Source organism: Nipponia nippon, unplaced genomic scaffold (assembly GCF_047370975.1).
Source record: "Nipponia nippon isolate SJK-2023a ecotype South Korea unplaced genomic scaffold, ASM4737097v1 scaffold_8, whole genome shotgun sequence".
NCBI classification, from domain to species: Eukaryota; Metazoa; Chordata; class Aves; order Pelecaniformes; family Threskiornithidae; genus Nipponia; species Nipponia nippon.
The window spans coordinates 17941519-17956510 of NW_028262402.1; the positions used below are offsets into that span (position 1 = coordinate 17941519).

General features: G+C 35.7%; 1 protein-coding gene across 13 annotated transcripts in view; it reads right to left on the reverse strand.

The window, feature by feature from the left end:
- Window positions 1-14992, reverse strand: part of PAM (peptidylglycine alpha-amidating monooxygenase) — a 146022-nt gene that overhangs the window by 60727 nt on the left and 70303 nt on the right. For all 13 annotated transcript variants that reach the window (XM_087741544.1, XM_087741543.1, XM_087741541.1 and 10 more), the window contains exons 4-5: window positions 8776-8833; window positions 2069-2156 (exon numbers count right to left, since the gene is read on the reverse strand). In XM_087741544.1, the coding sequence (XP_087597670.1) occupies window positions 2069-2156; window positions 8776-8833 (146 nt within the window). The remainder of the gene's footprint in view (window positions 1-2068; window positions 2157-8775; window positions 8834-14992) is intronic.

The window sequence follows — 14992 nt, forward strand, 5'->3', positions numbered from 1 at the left end:
CACTTACAAAAATGTGCAACAGTTTCTACACATCTTAACATTTAAATGAACATATTTACAATATAGATGTTTGTAGATATACACATATATACACATACACACATGTGTACATCTATACACATGCATACTACATTAATTATACACACACAGATACATAGTGAACAGCCATTTATACAAGCTTATGTAAGTGTGTCAAACAGGCATAAATGCAGATGTCTAAAGCCTGTTTTACGTAGAACAGATGTGATCGTCTTTCTAACCTTGCAGATAGCCATGGGCAGAGCAAGATGAAATGTTGCAAGCTGTTGCAACAACAGGGATGTGAAATGATGAGACACTGAATGAAGAGTTTTTATTTTGAGAACGTAAAGCAAATACTACACCTCAGAAACTACACACAAAAAATAGCCAGATTTAATCAAAACCTGCATATGAAAAATTGCAAATATCAGATTTAAATACAACACTAATTACATGCTTCATCATTTGACAGGCAGCTGTTAAGTACAGCAATCAAGAACAAAAGCAACATTAGCTGCCACAATGCACCGACTGCCACTGGTGTTTTCTGCTGGGCAATCATTCTTCCCCGGGAAGAGTGATGATACAGCCAGGGAGCTGAAACTACCTGAAGCCTAGTCTCAAGCCTAGGATTTGAGTCTGATTCAGCTTTGAAGAACTTTATGACTTTCCAGCTTTTGATCCACCTCTTCATATCTGAAAGCTCAGAAATCAAACATTTCACCTACATCTTCAAAACATCAGCTAGAAGAGACTTAGGCATCATCTTGTGACTTCACCTCAACGCAAGCACCTGATCAATCTATAACAATATAATTCGATCACGTATGGATTATTTCAAGGCTCTAATAAAACTAACTCCAGACATATGAAAACAAAACAAACTACAAGTACAATCTACTCAGTTTTAAATAGGTAACTCAAGATGTAAACTGGTTTTAAAAGGCCACAACAGGAACAGTTTTACATTGATACCGTATTTTTCACTTTAAACTGCTGAAAGAGTATATTCTAACACATAAGATACAATAAAAAGAACACAGAAAAGCTGTCTGCTTGGAAAAGAAATCAGTAGAAATTCTGTGCTCTCATAGTTTTACTTTTGTCTGAACTTCTTAAGCATCTGCTTCTCTTGCAAGACAAGACGACAACATATTCAGTGGTAGAACTGTTGGTTGATAGGTAGAAGGGAGATAAAGCTTTTGATGAAAGTTTGTTGTATGTTCAAAATATTAATCAAATCATCTCCCAAAAACACATGGAGATGATTTGAAATGCTAAATTCATATTTTTTGTGGAAAAAATATTTTACTATCCTATTAGCTCTAAATTCCAGCTCTAGTTACCTTTTTGGTAAATACTTAAAAGATAAATTGTGATTACACAACTCTGTAAGAAAATCTATATTAAAATTGTTCCACAGATCAGAATAAGTCATATAAGCTTTGCAGTGTCAGCAAAACTACTTTATCTGTTCTCTCTTGAAAACATGGAGAAAACTTGCAAAATTCCTAGACAGACCATTAACTTCCACCCACCTTCCCATTCTCTTCACTTTAGCTCCCTACATCTGTTTTAGTGTCACTGAGAGTTTCCCTCTGCCCTCACTGCTTACGCATTTTGAAGGGCAAGTTAACTACCAAACCACTTGACAGAGAGAACCTTCTTCAGCTTACCCTTCACTCAATTTCCTTCTGGACACCTGATACAATACTTCTTCATACACAGAAAAGCAACCAACTATAGAGGAAGCCTACATTTCTTGGTATCGAACGGCACCCTGCCCACTGTAGCTCCCGTCTCCTCCTCAGGGACAGTAAATTAGTCATGAAGAATCAGAAAACAGATCTTTTTCTCCACCTTACAGAGGAGTTAGTTAAAAAAAATAAACACTGTAAGAGCGGAAAGACTGGAATGTTATACATTTCTTCTTCCTTCCAAATTTTAATACTTTTACAAGAAATTGTGACCCTGGAAAAGGTTTATGTGGAAGCAATTAACACAAGAAAAGTTAGGTACAATAACAAAAGCAAGTTGCAACTCTTACCAGTAATTTTCGGTAGAAGACGGTTCATTACATCCAAAGAGTAACATGTGATGGACAGTGTCCATGCTGGCATGAGGCTTAAAGTCAACTGAAAAACAAAATGATAAAACAAATAAGCTACCCTTACTCTCACCATGAGTTACATAAGGAAGAGTATTTTGTGCCATTTTTTCTCTGTAATACTAGAAACAAGACATTTATGTTCTCATTTAAATATTTACCTTCTATATTCCACTTACAAGCTTTCCTTAAATTCCCATTCAACAGCCTGTCTCCTAAGCCAAAACACTGTACCTCACTTAGTCACTAAGAAAAAGAAATTCCAAGTTCCCACTCAAAACTGCTGTATTTTTCCCCAAAAGTTAAATATGATAATTAGTAAACACATTAATGTATCCCAAACCACAAAATTTACTGTATCCAGTCTAATTGCAATCTATCTTCAAAATTTGCGTTTGAGACTTAACACCTTTCTACTTCTTTTGTATTTCTTTAGCAAAAATACAAACAAAGAGTAGGTTACAGTTAAGAGCAACTAACATCATATGCATTAGTTGAAGTGGTATGTTCTTCTAGTATTCTACCTGCTTTACATTTTTGCTGCATCTTTCTTGGGACAGCAGTTCCAAGAAGGGATTATGATTTATTCTCACTAATATGTTCAAACCCTTTGAAATGGAAAACAAGATTTGTTTAAAGTCAACACAATCTCATTGCCCAGGTATTTCTCATTATTAGAAACTTTGACAAAGGTGAATGTTCAGCACTTAAATGTCTGTTCTTTATCCCATGCCATAAACATAACACTCAAATGTTTGTGATCCTGTTTAGTATAGGAAAAAGGTTACCGACATCACACTGTAGTCATATTGACCATGAATGTACAATGATGGCATTTGTAGAAATATAGCAAGCTACATTGTGCAACTTCCTTTATTACTACTGAAATGATGTGTCAGATGCATGGAATGCAATGGAATTTTTCTTCATCTAAGACAGAGAAGGACCTTGGAGGGTTTTTAACCTTATTCTACAGCAGAAATTCCAAAACCAAGTGTCATGGTTTAATCCCAGCTGAAACCAGGACACCAAGTCACCCCTGCCCTTACATGTACATAGACACTAAAGAGCTTTCAAGTAAGTGTCTTTCAGCTCTTTTAAGAGTCTTAACATGGGCAGATGGTGAAGCTGCAAACCACTGAAACACTACTCTGCTCCTGAAGTTTGTGCATTTATCTGCACTCTGAACTCAGTATTTTAACATGTGGCTGAGGCAGGGCTCCTGAAAGTGAATGATGATGTGGATTATTGTCTCAGTTTCATAAGAGAAAAAAAATTAATCAAATAGTTTTTAACCTTATTTTTGGAGCTGAGGAGTGTTGTGAAAAGTGAGGAAAAATGGACAAAAGTTAAGGCATGCAAGTCAAATTCTAGCTTGAAAACATAAGGCATGCAGTCAGATTGTAAGGAAATGAGCACACCAGAGCTCAGGGCTTGCTTTGGGAAGTAAGAGATGCACCCACATGCCCTGGGAAAGTACTTTGAGTATCACATATGAATTCAGAAGTGCTAAACTTGCCAGCATGATTAAAGTCCAAAGACTACAGAACATCTTTTTTTCCTACAAGTAAATTCTACTCATTCCATAGCTAAAAAATTAATCTGCATTACAGAAAGACCTTTTGTTTTGATGTTTTTATCAATAACAATTAGTAGTGAAATTATGGTCATTTTATGTGGACAACCTACCTTAGTTTTCAGGTGTTGTAAGCTGCTGTTACCAATTTAAGAGGGAGATTAAATTTCTGAAGGAGTTTATAAGCAGTTCACAGATGTGAAATTTAATGAACTTCATTGTTGAACTTGATACCTGTATAAAACGTACTGTTACACCTAGAAGGACAGCCTTCAATAAAGGTAAAATTAAAAGTTAGGCCTCTTGTCTGCTAAAGCCACCACCTGTCCTGCTGGTTAATACTGTCTCACTGTTTCTTTTTACTCCTCTACTGCTCTCACACCTTGTGTATTTACTCTAATGAGTGCATCAGGATGTCTTTTATTCCCTCCACACAGTGCCCATTAAAATGACATTCTAGAGCACAGACAGGACCTTTAAGCACTATTATAAAGCTCATTACAAATAGCTTACTAAATACTGCTCTTATTAATAGAAAATAATGCACCACAGTAAACAAAGCAAAATCAGATTTCTGCGTGAGCCACTTGCATACACTATTTTAGCTCACATATCTCATCATTGCTTCTGAAAGAAGAGCTGAAAAACCTCTCAGTCAGCCTGTGAGCTTAAGAGAGCTTTGTACAGTTGGTTACTCTGTTCCTGTAGAGTTATTTTCTTAGCAGCACACCCAGGCTTATACCAGTCTTCCAAACAGAGGGTCAAAACAAATCAATTTAAAAAATCCCATGTTGTAAAAGTTATACAAATTAGCACGAGATTCAAGCCAAATGCAGTACCTGTCACTACTGAAGGCTTAAGAAATATCAAACAAAAGCCTTATATTCTTAGTTGACAGCCTCCACATTTTACAATAATGAACAGAAGATTATTCAATAGTTAAATATTTTTTATGCATGGAGAAGTGCTGCAAAATGATTACTAAAATAACAGTAACAGTTTTGGTATATATACTAAATCTGAATAAAGTCTGACTTACTTTTCTGACCAAGTACTACTTTGAATTACGAACTCCAGGAGAAACAGGAACGAAGACAACATGACATCAATTTGATCTTTACAGTGTCTAGTTAAGCTATATATTTAAAAAATTAATTTCTAAGAAGCTCATCTTTACAAATAACAGTTCAATTATATAAAATTGATATCCCCTTTTTAAAAAGAAAAAAAAATTGCTGTCTTCTCTATAATGGAATTAACTTTAAAGAAATTTATCAACATATCAGCGTCCACAGTTCGGCAGATTAGGGAGACATTAGAGGCCTTCAATACAGTGAAGTCATCATTACTTGGCAATAAGGAAGTTTATATATGCCATACGAGAGTAACAAACCCACAGCGCCTCAGAGTCATGTATGGATAAAAAGTAATAAATCATCTAATTATTTCAATTTGTGTTGCTGAATGTAATAGGCTCCATCTCATTTCTACAGCACAATCTGACAGATAGGGACTTGCCATGAGTCAGTAAGAAAAAGACACATTTATTTACTGGTCACCCATGTGAATGAATGTAAGGAGGCAAAGATGACAGTCAAATTTCTTGGCTGAGTGGCTTGCTGTCAGACTCAATTCTTATGAGTGTTTGCAGAGCACCCTTTAGCTATCACTACAGCTCAGTAGTCAAGAACTGATTTTTATCAATGCCTGCACCATTAAAGACTCAATCTGGTTTCTGGTTTGGCTACTTATTCATAAACATTAATCAGCCATGAGGTGGAAGAAGAAAACCGCACTATGTTTTTAAAATGTAACTGGAACGATACTTTCTTGAAAAATTACATATTAATCTCACTCATTAATATCTTTTACGTATTAATCCCACAGCCATCTCATTTCACAGGAGCAAAAGGTTTGTTCCTAACATTAACCTAACTGTAAACCAACCAACCCAACAAACAAACATTCCCCATACCCCTGTTTGTGAGCATTCTTTGGGACAGAAAAACAACTGGTTCAAACAGAAATCTCAGCCTTGACAGCCTGACCCTCTACTAAAGATCATCATACAGGAAACTATCAGCATCTGCAAAAATACACACATGCACCCCTTAAAAAGACCTCTAGGGTGAAACTTGCTCTACTCCTTCTAGCTGGTAACATTTCATAATTAAGTTTGATCAGCTCCTTCTTTTGGTAATGTCTGAGAACTGACTCTGAACAAGTTAGTAAATCCTGGTACAGTATCTTTCCAGCCTTGCGGTATGAAGTTATACCCTTTGTCCCTGTGCAAGCATGACTGTCTACTGGTTTTAAATCTTTAGGGGAACAGCAAAGCTGAACTCTGAATTCAAAGTCCTCAAATACAAATTTAATAAAAAATATTGGGAAAAGTTACAGAAAATATTTTCTCCTTACTAACAAATGCAGGACTGCCTGCATACAATGCTAAAAAAGAAGTTATCTCTTCCAAGGCCCTTATATTTCACCAACATGCAACAAAACTATCCTGCTGCAGGTTCTATAAACAGAAACTCCTCTTCCATGCTGTCTTGGAGGAGGGAGGAAAAGGGGATAAAAATAGGAAAACAAAGTAAAAAAGTAATAAACAAGTGATTCTTGGTCAAAGTGTAAGGACACTTTGGTCATAAAACTGTCCTTTTATAGTGCAAAAGGGAAAAAAAAACCACAGAAAAGAGAAGGCATGTACTTGGCAGCATTATGTGCAAATCAATTGAACTAGAGGCAGAACATGTAGGCTTTACCACTGCACCGTCTCAGAAACCCAAGTTATTGTTTTAATTCTGTGTTTTCACACCTCCTCATGTTGAAGCTCTTCAGAACATATACTGTCTTCTCAATATATCACTGAACAGCAACCCAGAGGTAGTTTTTAGATGCTTTCATCACAAAGTAAAACAGTAATTAATGAAAGTTAATTACACCATTTATTGGCAATGCAATGAAGGCAGATTCTGCTTAAACCATAAAAATGTAGACACTACCCTTTTAAAAAGAAGTATTTTGTTCTCTTTGTGTGAATCTTCTATGCTTATTTAAGCAACACAAAATACATGCATGCAAGTAAGTTAATAATTAGCTTCACAACACTTAAGAGTATTAAGAAATATTTAAGGAAAAACTCCATTAAACCTCTCATTTCTTAGATGATAATACCTGTTGTAAAAATCTCTTTCCTGAGAAGAAGATTTAACTTGCTATTCAGGATTTTTTAAGATAGGTCAGTTAGCATTCTTTCTATTCTTTACAATTGGGTATGTTTGAGTCTAGTCTTTCCAATGATTAGATAACTTCTGTTGATTGTGAACACTCCAGTCTGACAAATCTTTTCTACTGAAAACACTTTCCAGTGCCTTTACTGAAGCAAGACGGAACTGATCACATGTTTAAGATTGACCACATGACTATCCATTTTGGTGGAAGAGATCAAAGAGAAAAAAAAAAAAAGCAAGCACTTTTGTTTTATTTTCAAGGCATCCAAATATGAGGTTGTAAGCAATGCTATCATGGGAAAATAGAACAAGTTTTTTTATTTTAATTGCTCATCAAGTTCCTGTTGCTCTTCAAAGCTCCACCTGACAACTAGAATGGTTTCTTTGCCCATTTCTTATACTACTTTGTAATGATATGTACTCAAGCACAGTGATCATTGGAAAGGTGACCACATACTACAAAAATCTGGTGAAGAATATGTAAACACCTAAAACCTAAAAGTTTCTCGGTCTGCAGAGAAAAAAAAAGGTTGCCTTTTATAACCCACATTGAGACTCTGCATAAATACCACTTTTAAGCAAATTGTTTTAGTAGGTCCTTTCAAACATATACACCACTGAAAGAAATGACAGAACTAAATGTGCAGCAATCTAATAAAGAACTGAACTATGCAATTTTGCAACGCAGTGAAGCACTAAATAAAAATTGCTTAAGCATCAGGTTAGTAGTACACCTTTCTATGAATCACTGGAAAGCAGAAGAGTCTATTGCATACACTGCACAGCAAGTATAGTTTATCAGAGAATGAACACCCACTCCCTTTTATGCACTTTTTTCTTTCTGGGATCCAACTCACAGCCAAAATGTGACATCAGGTTCTGACCTGTTTACAAAACACATCTACAGAGAAAGCACCAAAGAAAATTTACTCCATTTTTTTAGTTACTATAATACAACATGAAAATCTAAACACAATATTCTATTTCTGAAGGATTTCCACAAGGAAATCCACATGGAACAATAGTGTCATAATATACCACAACAAAAACTACGTAGGATTCCCACCATATTTATTGTAAGAGCAAATATTCTAAAACACAACAAAAGAGTCAAGGAAGAAAAATATAGACATTTATTGTTTTTTTTTAATTTCAGTTTAGAGCTGAAAGCGGTAGTGAAACTATCTTCAGCCAGACCAACAAGCCTCCTCTCTACCTGAACAACTGTAAGTTCACAAGCAAGGCAAAATGAAATTAAAAGTACCTCAAAGACCTCCTGAACAGATGGTGTTATTTTGCTGATCTATATGATCTCAGCATTTCTAATCTACCACAGTATTTCCTGCTATTTGTCTGCCATTTTATTCATGCCATGACATTTTAAAAAAAAAAAAAAAAGGAAGGAAGAGGGTTTGGTTGGTTTTGATTTTTTCCCCCAGATAAGTAAAATCTTACTGCAGCCAACACTGACTGTAAGTGCAAGGGATTTACAGCCTGTACCTGCAGGTAAATAAACAGTCTGCTCAGCGGAGCAGAATTAAGTATCGGGCCAGAGACAGAAAGCCAATACTTTACAAATGGGGCTGTTTGGTACTGACTGCCAGAGGCATCTGTATGCAGCTCCTTAACTACTATTACTCATGAATCTCTCCAGATACAGTTTGTTACCTTGACTCTAAGTAGCTCTCTCTAGTTTGTTTCTGCATTAGCCATGATGAATGCATTTTGGAAACTCTGACAGCCAAAGATTAAGTCAATACAAGTCAAAGAAAAAAAAAGAAAATGCTGAGGTTCTTCAAAATGGCTTGCTTAGCTTCTTCCACTCAACCAATACTCACCTACATAGGCTTCATCATCCACTGGCAGGGGTACTGACATGCAGAGGTAGGTATCAGACTATTAAAAAACAAAAGAACAGAAATGACCTTTAAATTGGGAATATTTAGAATGAATAGAATAGAAACAAAGCATCAAGTTCCTCTACACTTCCTGAAGATGAATGTGGGAATACTGAACAAACTAATATATAAAAATTAGATACTTACAAGCCTTAGCAGTGAATTTATTTGCAGTGGTTAACAAACACCAACCCCTCCCTGCCCACTAAAAATCTGAAGGAGTAACAGTACTCTCTTGATGTCCAAATAAACAGCATGAATCAATGAGTGTGCTACATAAAGTGAGAAGAATTACTGAGCTTCTGATTCATTGTGTTCTTGGTATGCACTACTTTCTCAGTATTTATAAATTCACTATAATCTAAGAATCAACGGCACGTCAGTGGAGGGGGAGGTGCTGATCTCATCTCTCTGGTGACCAGCAACAGGACATGAGGAAATGGAATGAAGCTGCATCAGGGGAAGTTCAGACTGGACATCATCAGGAAAAGGTTCTTCACTGAGAGCATGGTCAGTCACTGGAACAGGCTCCCCAAGGAAGTGGTCATGGCACCAACACTGTCAGAGTTCAAGGTGCATCTGAATGATGCTTTTAGTCATATGGTTTAGTTTTAGGTAGTCCTGTGAGGAGCACAGAGTTGGACTCAATGATCCTTATGGATCCCTTCCAACTTGAGATATTCTATAATCCTATGACTTCATAGCTAAATAGATTTCTGCCTATAGCAGTATTTCACCCTATTCCGAGATTTATATAACTGGACCACGAACTGTAAGAATGCTGTGCCATTGTAGCAGCAATCATAGAATTACATCTATTTTTGACTCATGCATTTAATTCTATGATGATCAATAAAAATATTCTTCCCTCGGCATTCTAACAAACATCACATATCCTTTAAAACAAAGAAAAAGAACAGAATCAATTTGATATGTGATTTTCTTCCTTAAGCATTGTAAAGGACTAACATTTTCCTGGAGCAATTGGACAAACAATCTGCACAAGACACAGTGGGCAGAAAACTTATCAAGAACACCCTCTTCATGATACTACAGTTGCCTTTGTTGCCTTAAAGACTTTTGGTTTGAGTTTAAAATGCTCAGTGTGTAAACCCTGGAAGTATTCCTGGATTAAAATATGAACCAATTAAAATGCAAACACAGTAAACTCAGAGCAATGGCCACAAACAAAATCCAGGTTTTCCATCTACAAGCACCTCGGATAACTATGAAAGAACTTCCAATATAAAATATATAAAAATATACAGTCCTTGAGAACAGTAAAACCTAAATAAGGCAGTTCTATTGAAAGGAAGACACACTCTTTATACATCAAAAAACCCAGTCAGTAAATCATTGGAACAGCCCAAAATTACATTTTTTTAAATGCATGTGAACTACACAAACAAAAAAGGAAGTCAGTCTCATCTTTGTCAGCTAGACGAAGGACAGATCCTACAAAAGCATCACCTAGAAAAAAACGCCACCTGCTTTACTGAGATATTTGGCCAAAGATGATGGAGGATATCTAGATTACTTTTGTAAGAAATTAATTGCCATGTAACAGAAATCAGGCTACAAGGTCAGCAATGTGGCTATTGGGTTGATAGCTACACTATTAACTATTTTAAACCTTTTTTTTTTCAACTTTTAAGACTGTTTAAGAAAGGAAAGATGTCATCTACTGGAATTTCACTACAGCTATGAACTCAAAATCTGACAGGACTTTCACTTTCATAAGCACTGCACTAAACAGATGAAGATAAAATTCCTGCTATGAAAAACTTCAAACCTAATTTAAAAGAAGATACTGCAAATAAGTGTAAACAATTAAATGAAACTGAGAAGGAGGGACAAGCACAATGGTGATAACAATATGTGATTACACAAAGCAGTGATATGCACAGATAAGAAACAATTTTTCGTGGTTTTGCTAGAAGGTGGAAGGATGAACAAAGGTCAGCTGATACAACTGATGGGAATGCCTTTGTGTATTTAGTTACATGCATTTACAGAATGTACATACTAAAGCCTTCTAGAAATTGAAAAGGAAATATTCTACCTTTTCTAATTAACCTGGGTTCAGAAGTAATTTTTTTTAAAAAAACCTTCATTTAAAACCTTATATCCAAACTTTGAAAGTCAAAGGCAGCAATGCTTCACATTGTAGTAGAAATAAACAGTAGATACTTTGCCTTTAAACATGAATTGAATTTAGAAATGGTGTGGACTAACAATAAGGATGACACGTATTTTTTGAAAGTATCATTTACCCAATTAAGAATTCAATTAGTCAAGAAAAGAGTATTAGGACTTATCACAGATGCAATGGCTGAGATTTTATAACTTGTGTCATAACATCTACAAAGATTATTATTAGAAGTCTAGATGTACTAATATTTTTGGCTCTTTCTGTTTTTTAATCAAAGACTGTTAACTGGAAATTATAAACGTATTAAAATGATACTGTGCTACTCGTTTATCTGAGTTGCAGAGCTCAATTGTGCCTCTCTGACTCAGTGTTATAACACATCTACAAGTAGCAACTGTCCCAGTTAAACATCTTTCTTCCATGTTCTTTGTCATCTGTCTTCAATACCAATGTGTTCTACATTGTATAGTTTAGAGACATGCTCTTAGGTAATCTGATGTGCCTTTAGGATTTTAATCCTAAAATAGAGCGAAGTTTTTTTAAGCGGGGGGAAAAAAAAAAATTAACGACATCAACTGCTTTGGAGAAGAAACAGGGTGGGGGGTAGGGCGAGAAGAAAGGGAATATTCCAAGCTTTTTACTTCCCATCTGTTTGTTATTGTTTGTATTGTCTTACATTAGTCATCTTCAGATTGTCCTCCAAAGTAATCTGAAGTGACTACATTTCATTAACGAGCGATTCTGGACAGCAGTTACTTTAGCATGACAAGCCTATAGATGATCAGTACAGGCAAAGCATTGAATTGTTAAAATTCCATACTACTCACGGTGTAGTTTCATATCCCTTACCCCTTCCTACTGCTCCATCCTACTACCCCCACATTATTTTTAATAAATGTATCTCCTCTTCTTCCCTATCAAAATATATTTTTCAAAAGCAGAGAAACCAGGAAACCAGGAAACAAACCCATAAAATTACCCTAAATACAATCCTTTTCAAAATGCTTCCAATAACTTCTTAAAAGGAAAGAAGCATATTTGAAAAAAAAATATTCCAAGATCATCTATGGATTAAAATTAATTTGATAAATTCATGACACAAAGAAATACCACTGTCTATTAAGTATGATAGTCTGGACTAAAACTCCAAGCCAGCAACCTCTCATTATTACTGTAAACAGGGAGGGTATGTTCTAGTTCTTGCATTACTACTCTCCCTTCCTACCTCTTACAGTGTTTCCATAAATAACTCCTATTAGGTATAGTCAGAGAAAAGATCGCTTGGCCAAATGGATAATGCAGTCAATCAATGTGGTCATTCTGAAGTCTTTACCATTACTGGCATAAAAACTCAACCTGGCATAGTCACAAGGGTTTTCAGTTTTGTTTCTGACGTACAAGCCAGGCTGTATTTAGCTAATAAGATAAAATGAGCAAATGAAAAAACAGCTATTGGATTCAACAAAACAGATTCTGGTCACTTATCTCCAATTGTCAATGTTCCAGACTCCAAACACAAGAAGAGCAGGAACATCCTGACACTAAAGCATTACAAAAGGTACACTGCAGAATCCACAATAATTCTGTTCTGTTTTCTCTACCTCACCATAAGTAGGTCTGTGAGCATAAGGGTGCACAACTGATCCATTTTCAGAAAAAAAATTTTATGTAGACTTCAACTTCCATAAGAAACAAGCAAGAGGAAAAAAAAGTGAGGTTGCTCCACTATGCACAACCCCATCAATTCAGATGTTTGCAAAAAAAGGGAAAAGACAAGATGAATAGAACTTTAAAACTGCAACAGGCTGCCTTTTGCAACCAGACTGGGAAGAGGGGAAGAGAAAAGCCCCACATTTTTCCCTCTAATCTCCCCCCTTCTTTAAAGGAAGAATCTTTGTTATTAGTAAAGGCCATTATTGACTAATAATTGCATCACTTCTCATAAATCTCTGGAACTGATATTCACTGTGCCAGGGTCCAAATTCATATAAGGAACTAAATTCTACTTTCTACAGAATTTCTCCCTAAGCAATAACCAAGTCATTCACACAACTTTCTCCAGAGTCAGAGCAAGTCTTGGGGGATCTTAGGTCAAGATCTCAACTTGGTTGTTGTAGCAATAGTAAAGAAAGAGATGCCAGTAATTTATGGGTATCCAAATGATCAAATTTCCTTCTTGTTTTATGTATTTTTATCTGGTATGGTATACCCAAGCAAACCGGAGATAAGAACAAAAATTTTATCCAAAGACTTCAAACTGAGAAACTAAAGTTATGAAATTGAATATACAGGTATTACGAGTCACTGTTGACCTATAACCACATAACATCTTTTACCATTTTTTTTTGCCTTTAGCAATATTTATGAAGTTTCAAGTGTACATTTAAGAACTCAGCCAATGCTGTACCAAAATTAATTTACCAATGAAAAGTCTGTTCCGCCTCAAAAATAGTAGTAATTAATTAAAAAACCCAAATTATTATTTATGAACAAAATTACTTGAGATACAGTTTTAATTACACTATAATTTTTATCATTTTTTCTTCTTGATTTGTACCAAATGCAGATATTCACAGCAGCAAAAGCATGTTACCAGCAGAGTAAACATGTTTACCCTGCATTCTTAATAATGCTTTCACAGAATAGCCTTCAATATGCTTAACAGTATTGGGGTTTGTATCTGAAATTTAGAGTTTTCAAAATGAGAGAATCCCATCTCTTCTCGGAAGATAAAACATACTGCTTCCTGTATAAATTATAAGTCCTAACATACTATTAATTTACCGTGCAGAGAGATAATTTTCTTAAGTATAAAGAATGATCATAGAATTTTTCCCTCAGAACTGAAAAAGCTCTTCAGTCTTCCTCTCCACAGCTCTTAGATGTCCTCCACCCTTCAGCAGCACACCAAAATTACTCTTCACATGACATATTAGTTGCATTTTTCCCTACCGTGCAATTGGAATAATTAAGAAAAAACAGAGTATTTAAGTACCACAGATATTGTTTCCCCAACTTATGAGAGGCGAAACTGTTCAAAAGCACCAATGAATAGAAAGCACATTTATTAACCGAGCTGGAAAACAATTCTACCTCACTGATTTCCAGATTTGTATTGCTTCAATATACACTTCAGTGCCCCTGTTCATAAGGAGCACTTGGAACAGTTTCACATGAATGTTTGTGTTTGGCACTTGTGCCAAAAGAGCACACAACTTGGGCAGATCTGCACAGTGAGCACACTCCTAAGCCGTGTAATGGGTCAGTTCACATTGATTCACTCACAGGGCAACTGCAGCTCCAGAACGTAAGGCAACCCACCCTCCCCAACCCTCCAAAGTCACTACAAGTCTAGTAACTCATTTGAAAAAAATGCAGGGTTTTTGGCAACATTTCCCACAGCCTCAATGAAATACACATGAATTGAATTTTATGCAACTAGCTTAACAATACAAGGACAGACATTAAACTTGGCTCCAGCCATTTCCAAATCATTCCACCAAGAATTATACCACCTTCACCATTATAAGGTGCTACCTGTGCAGATGATGATACAAAATCATTTGCTGTTTCTTTTCCCTCCTCCTCCTGTTTGGAGATGTGTACATATTTCCCCCATGAACTAGGTACATATTCCACAGACTTTAAGCTGTATGTTAGCTGTATGCCCCTACATTAAGAGAATTCAATGATTCCTACAGTAATCATTCCAAAACAACAATGTGAATGCTCATAATCTAGGTACAACCTTACTGGTAGTACCAAAAATTAATGTCAGTTTCAGGGAATATATGCAGATGGTTAGACTTCTTGGAATCCAAAGAGATTAACTATCAGGATCTGTTTTCAACAACAATTATCTGGGAAGCTGGAGTACCAAGAACTTTGAAAAATAAAATTAAATATGATTGCCTACACTTATGCTATGGTAGAACTCAACTCAGCAGCAGTACTACTTCGGAAGTACCCTTTCTTTTTCAAGCTTGGAGATATTTTTGACTAAAC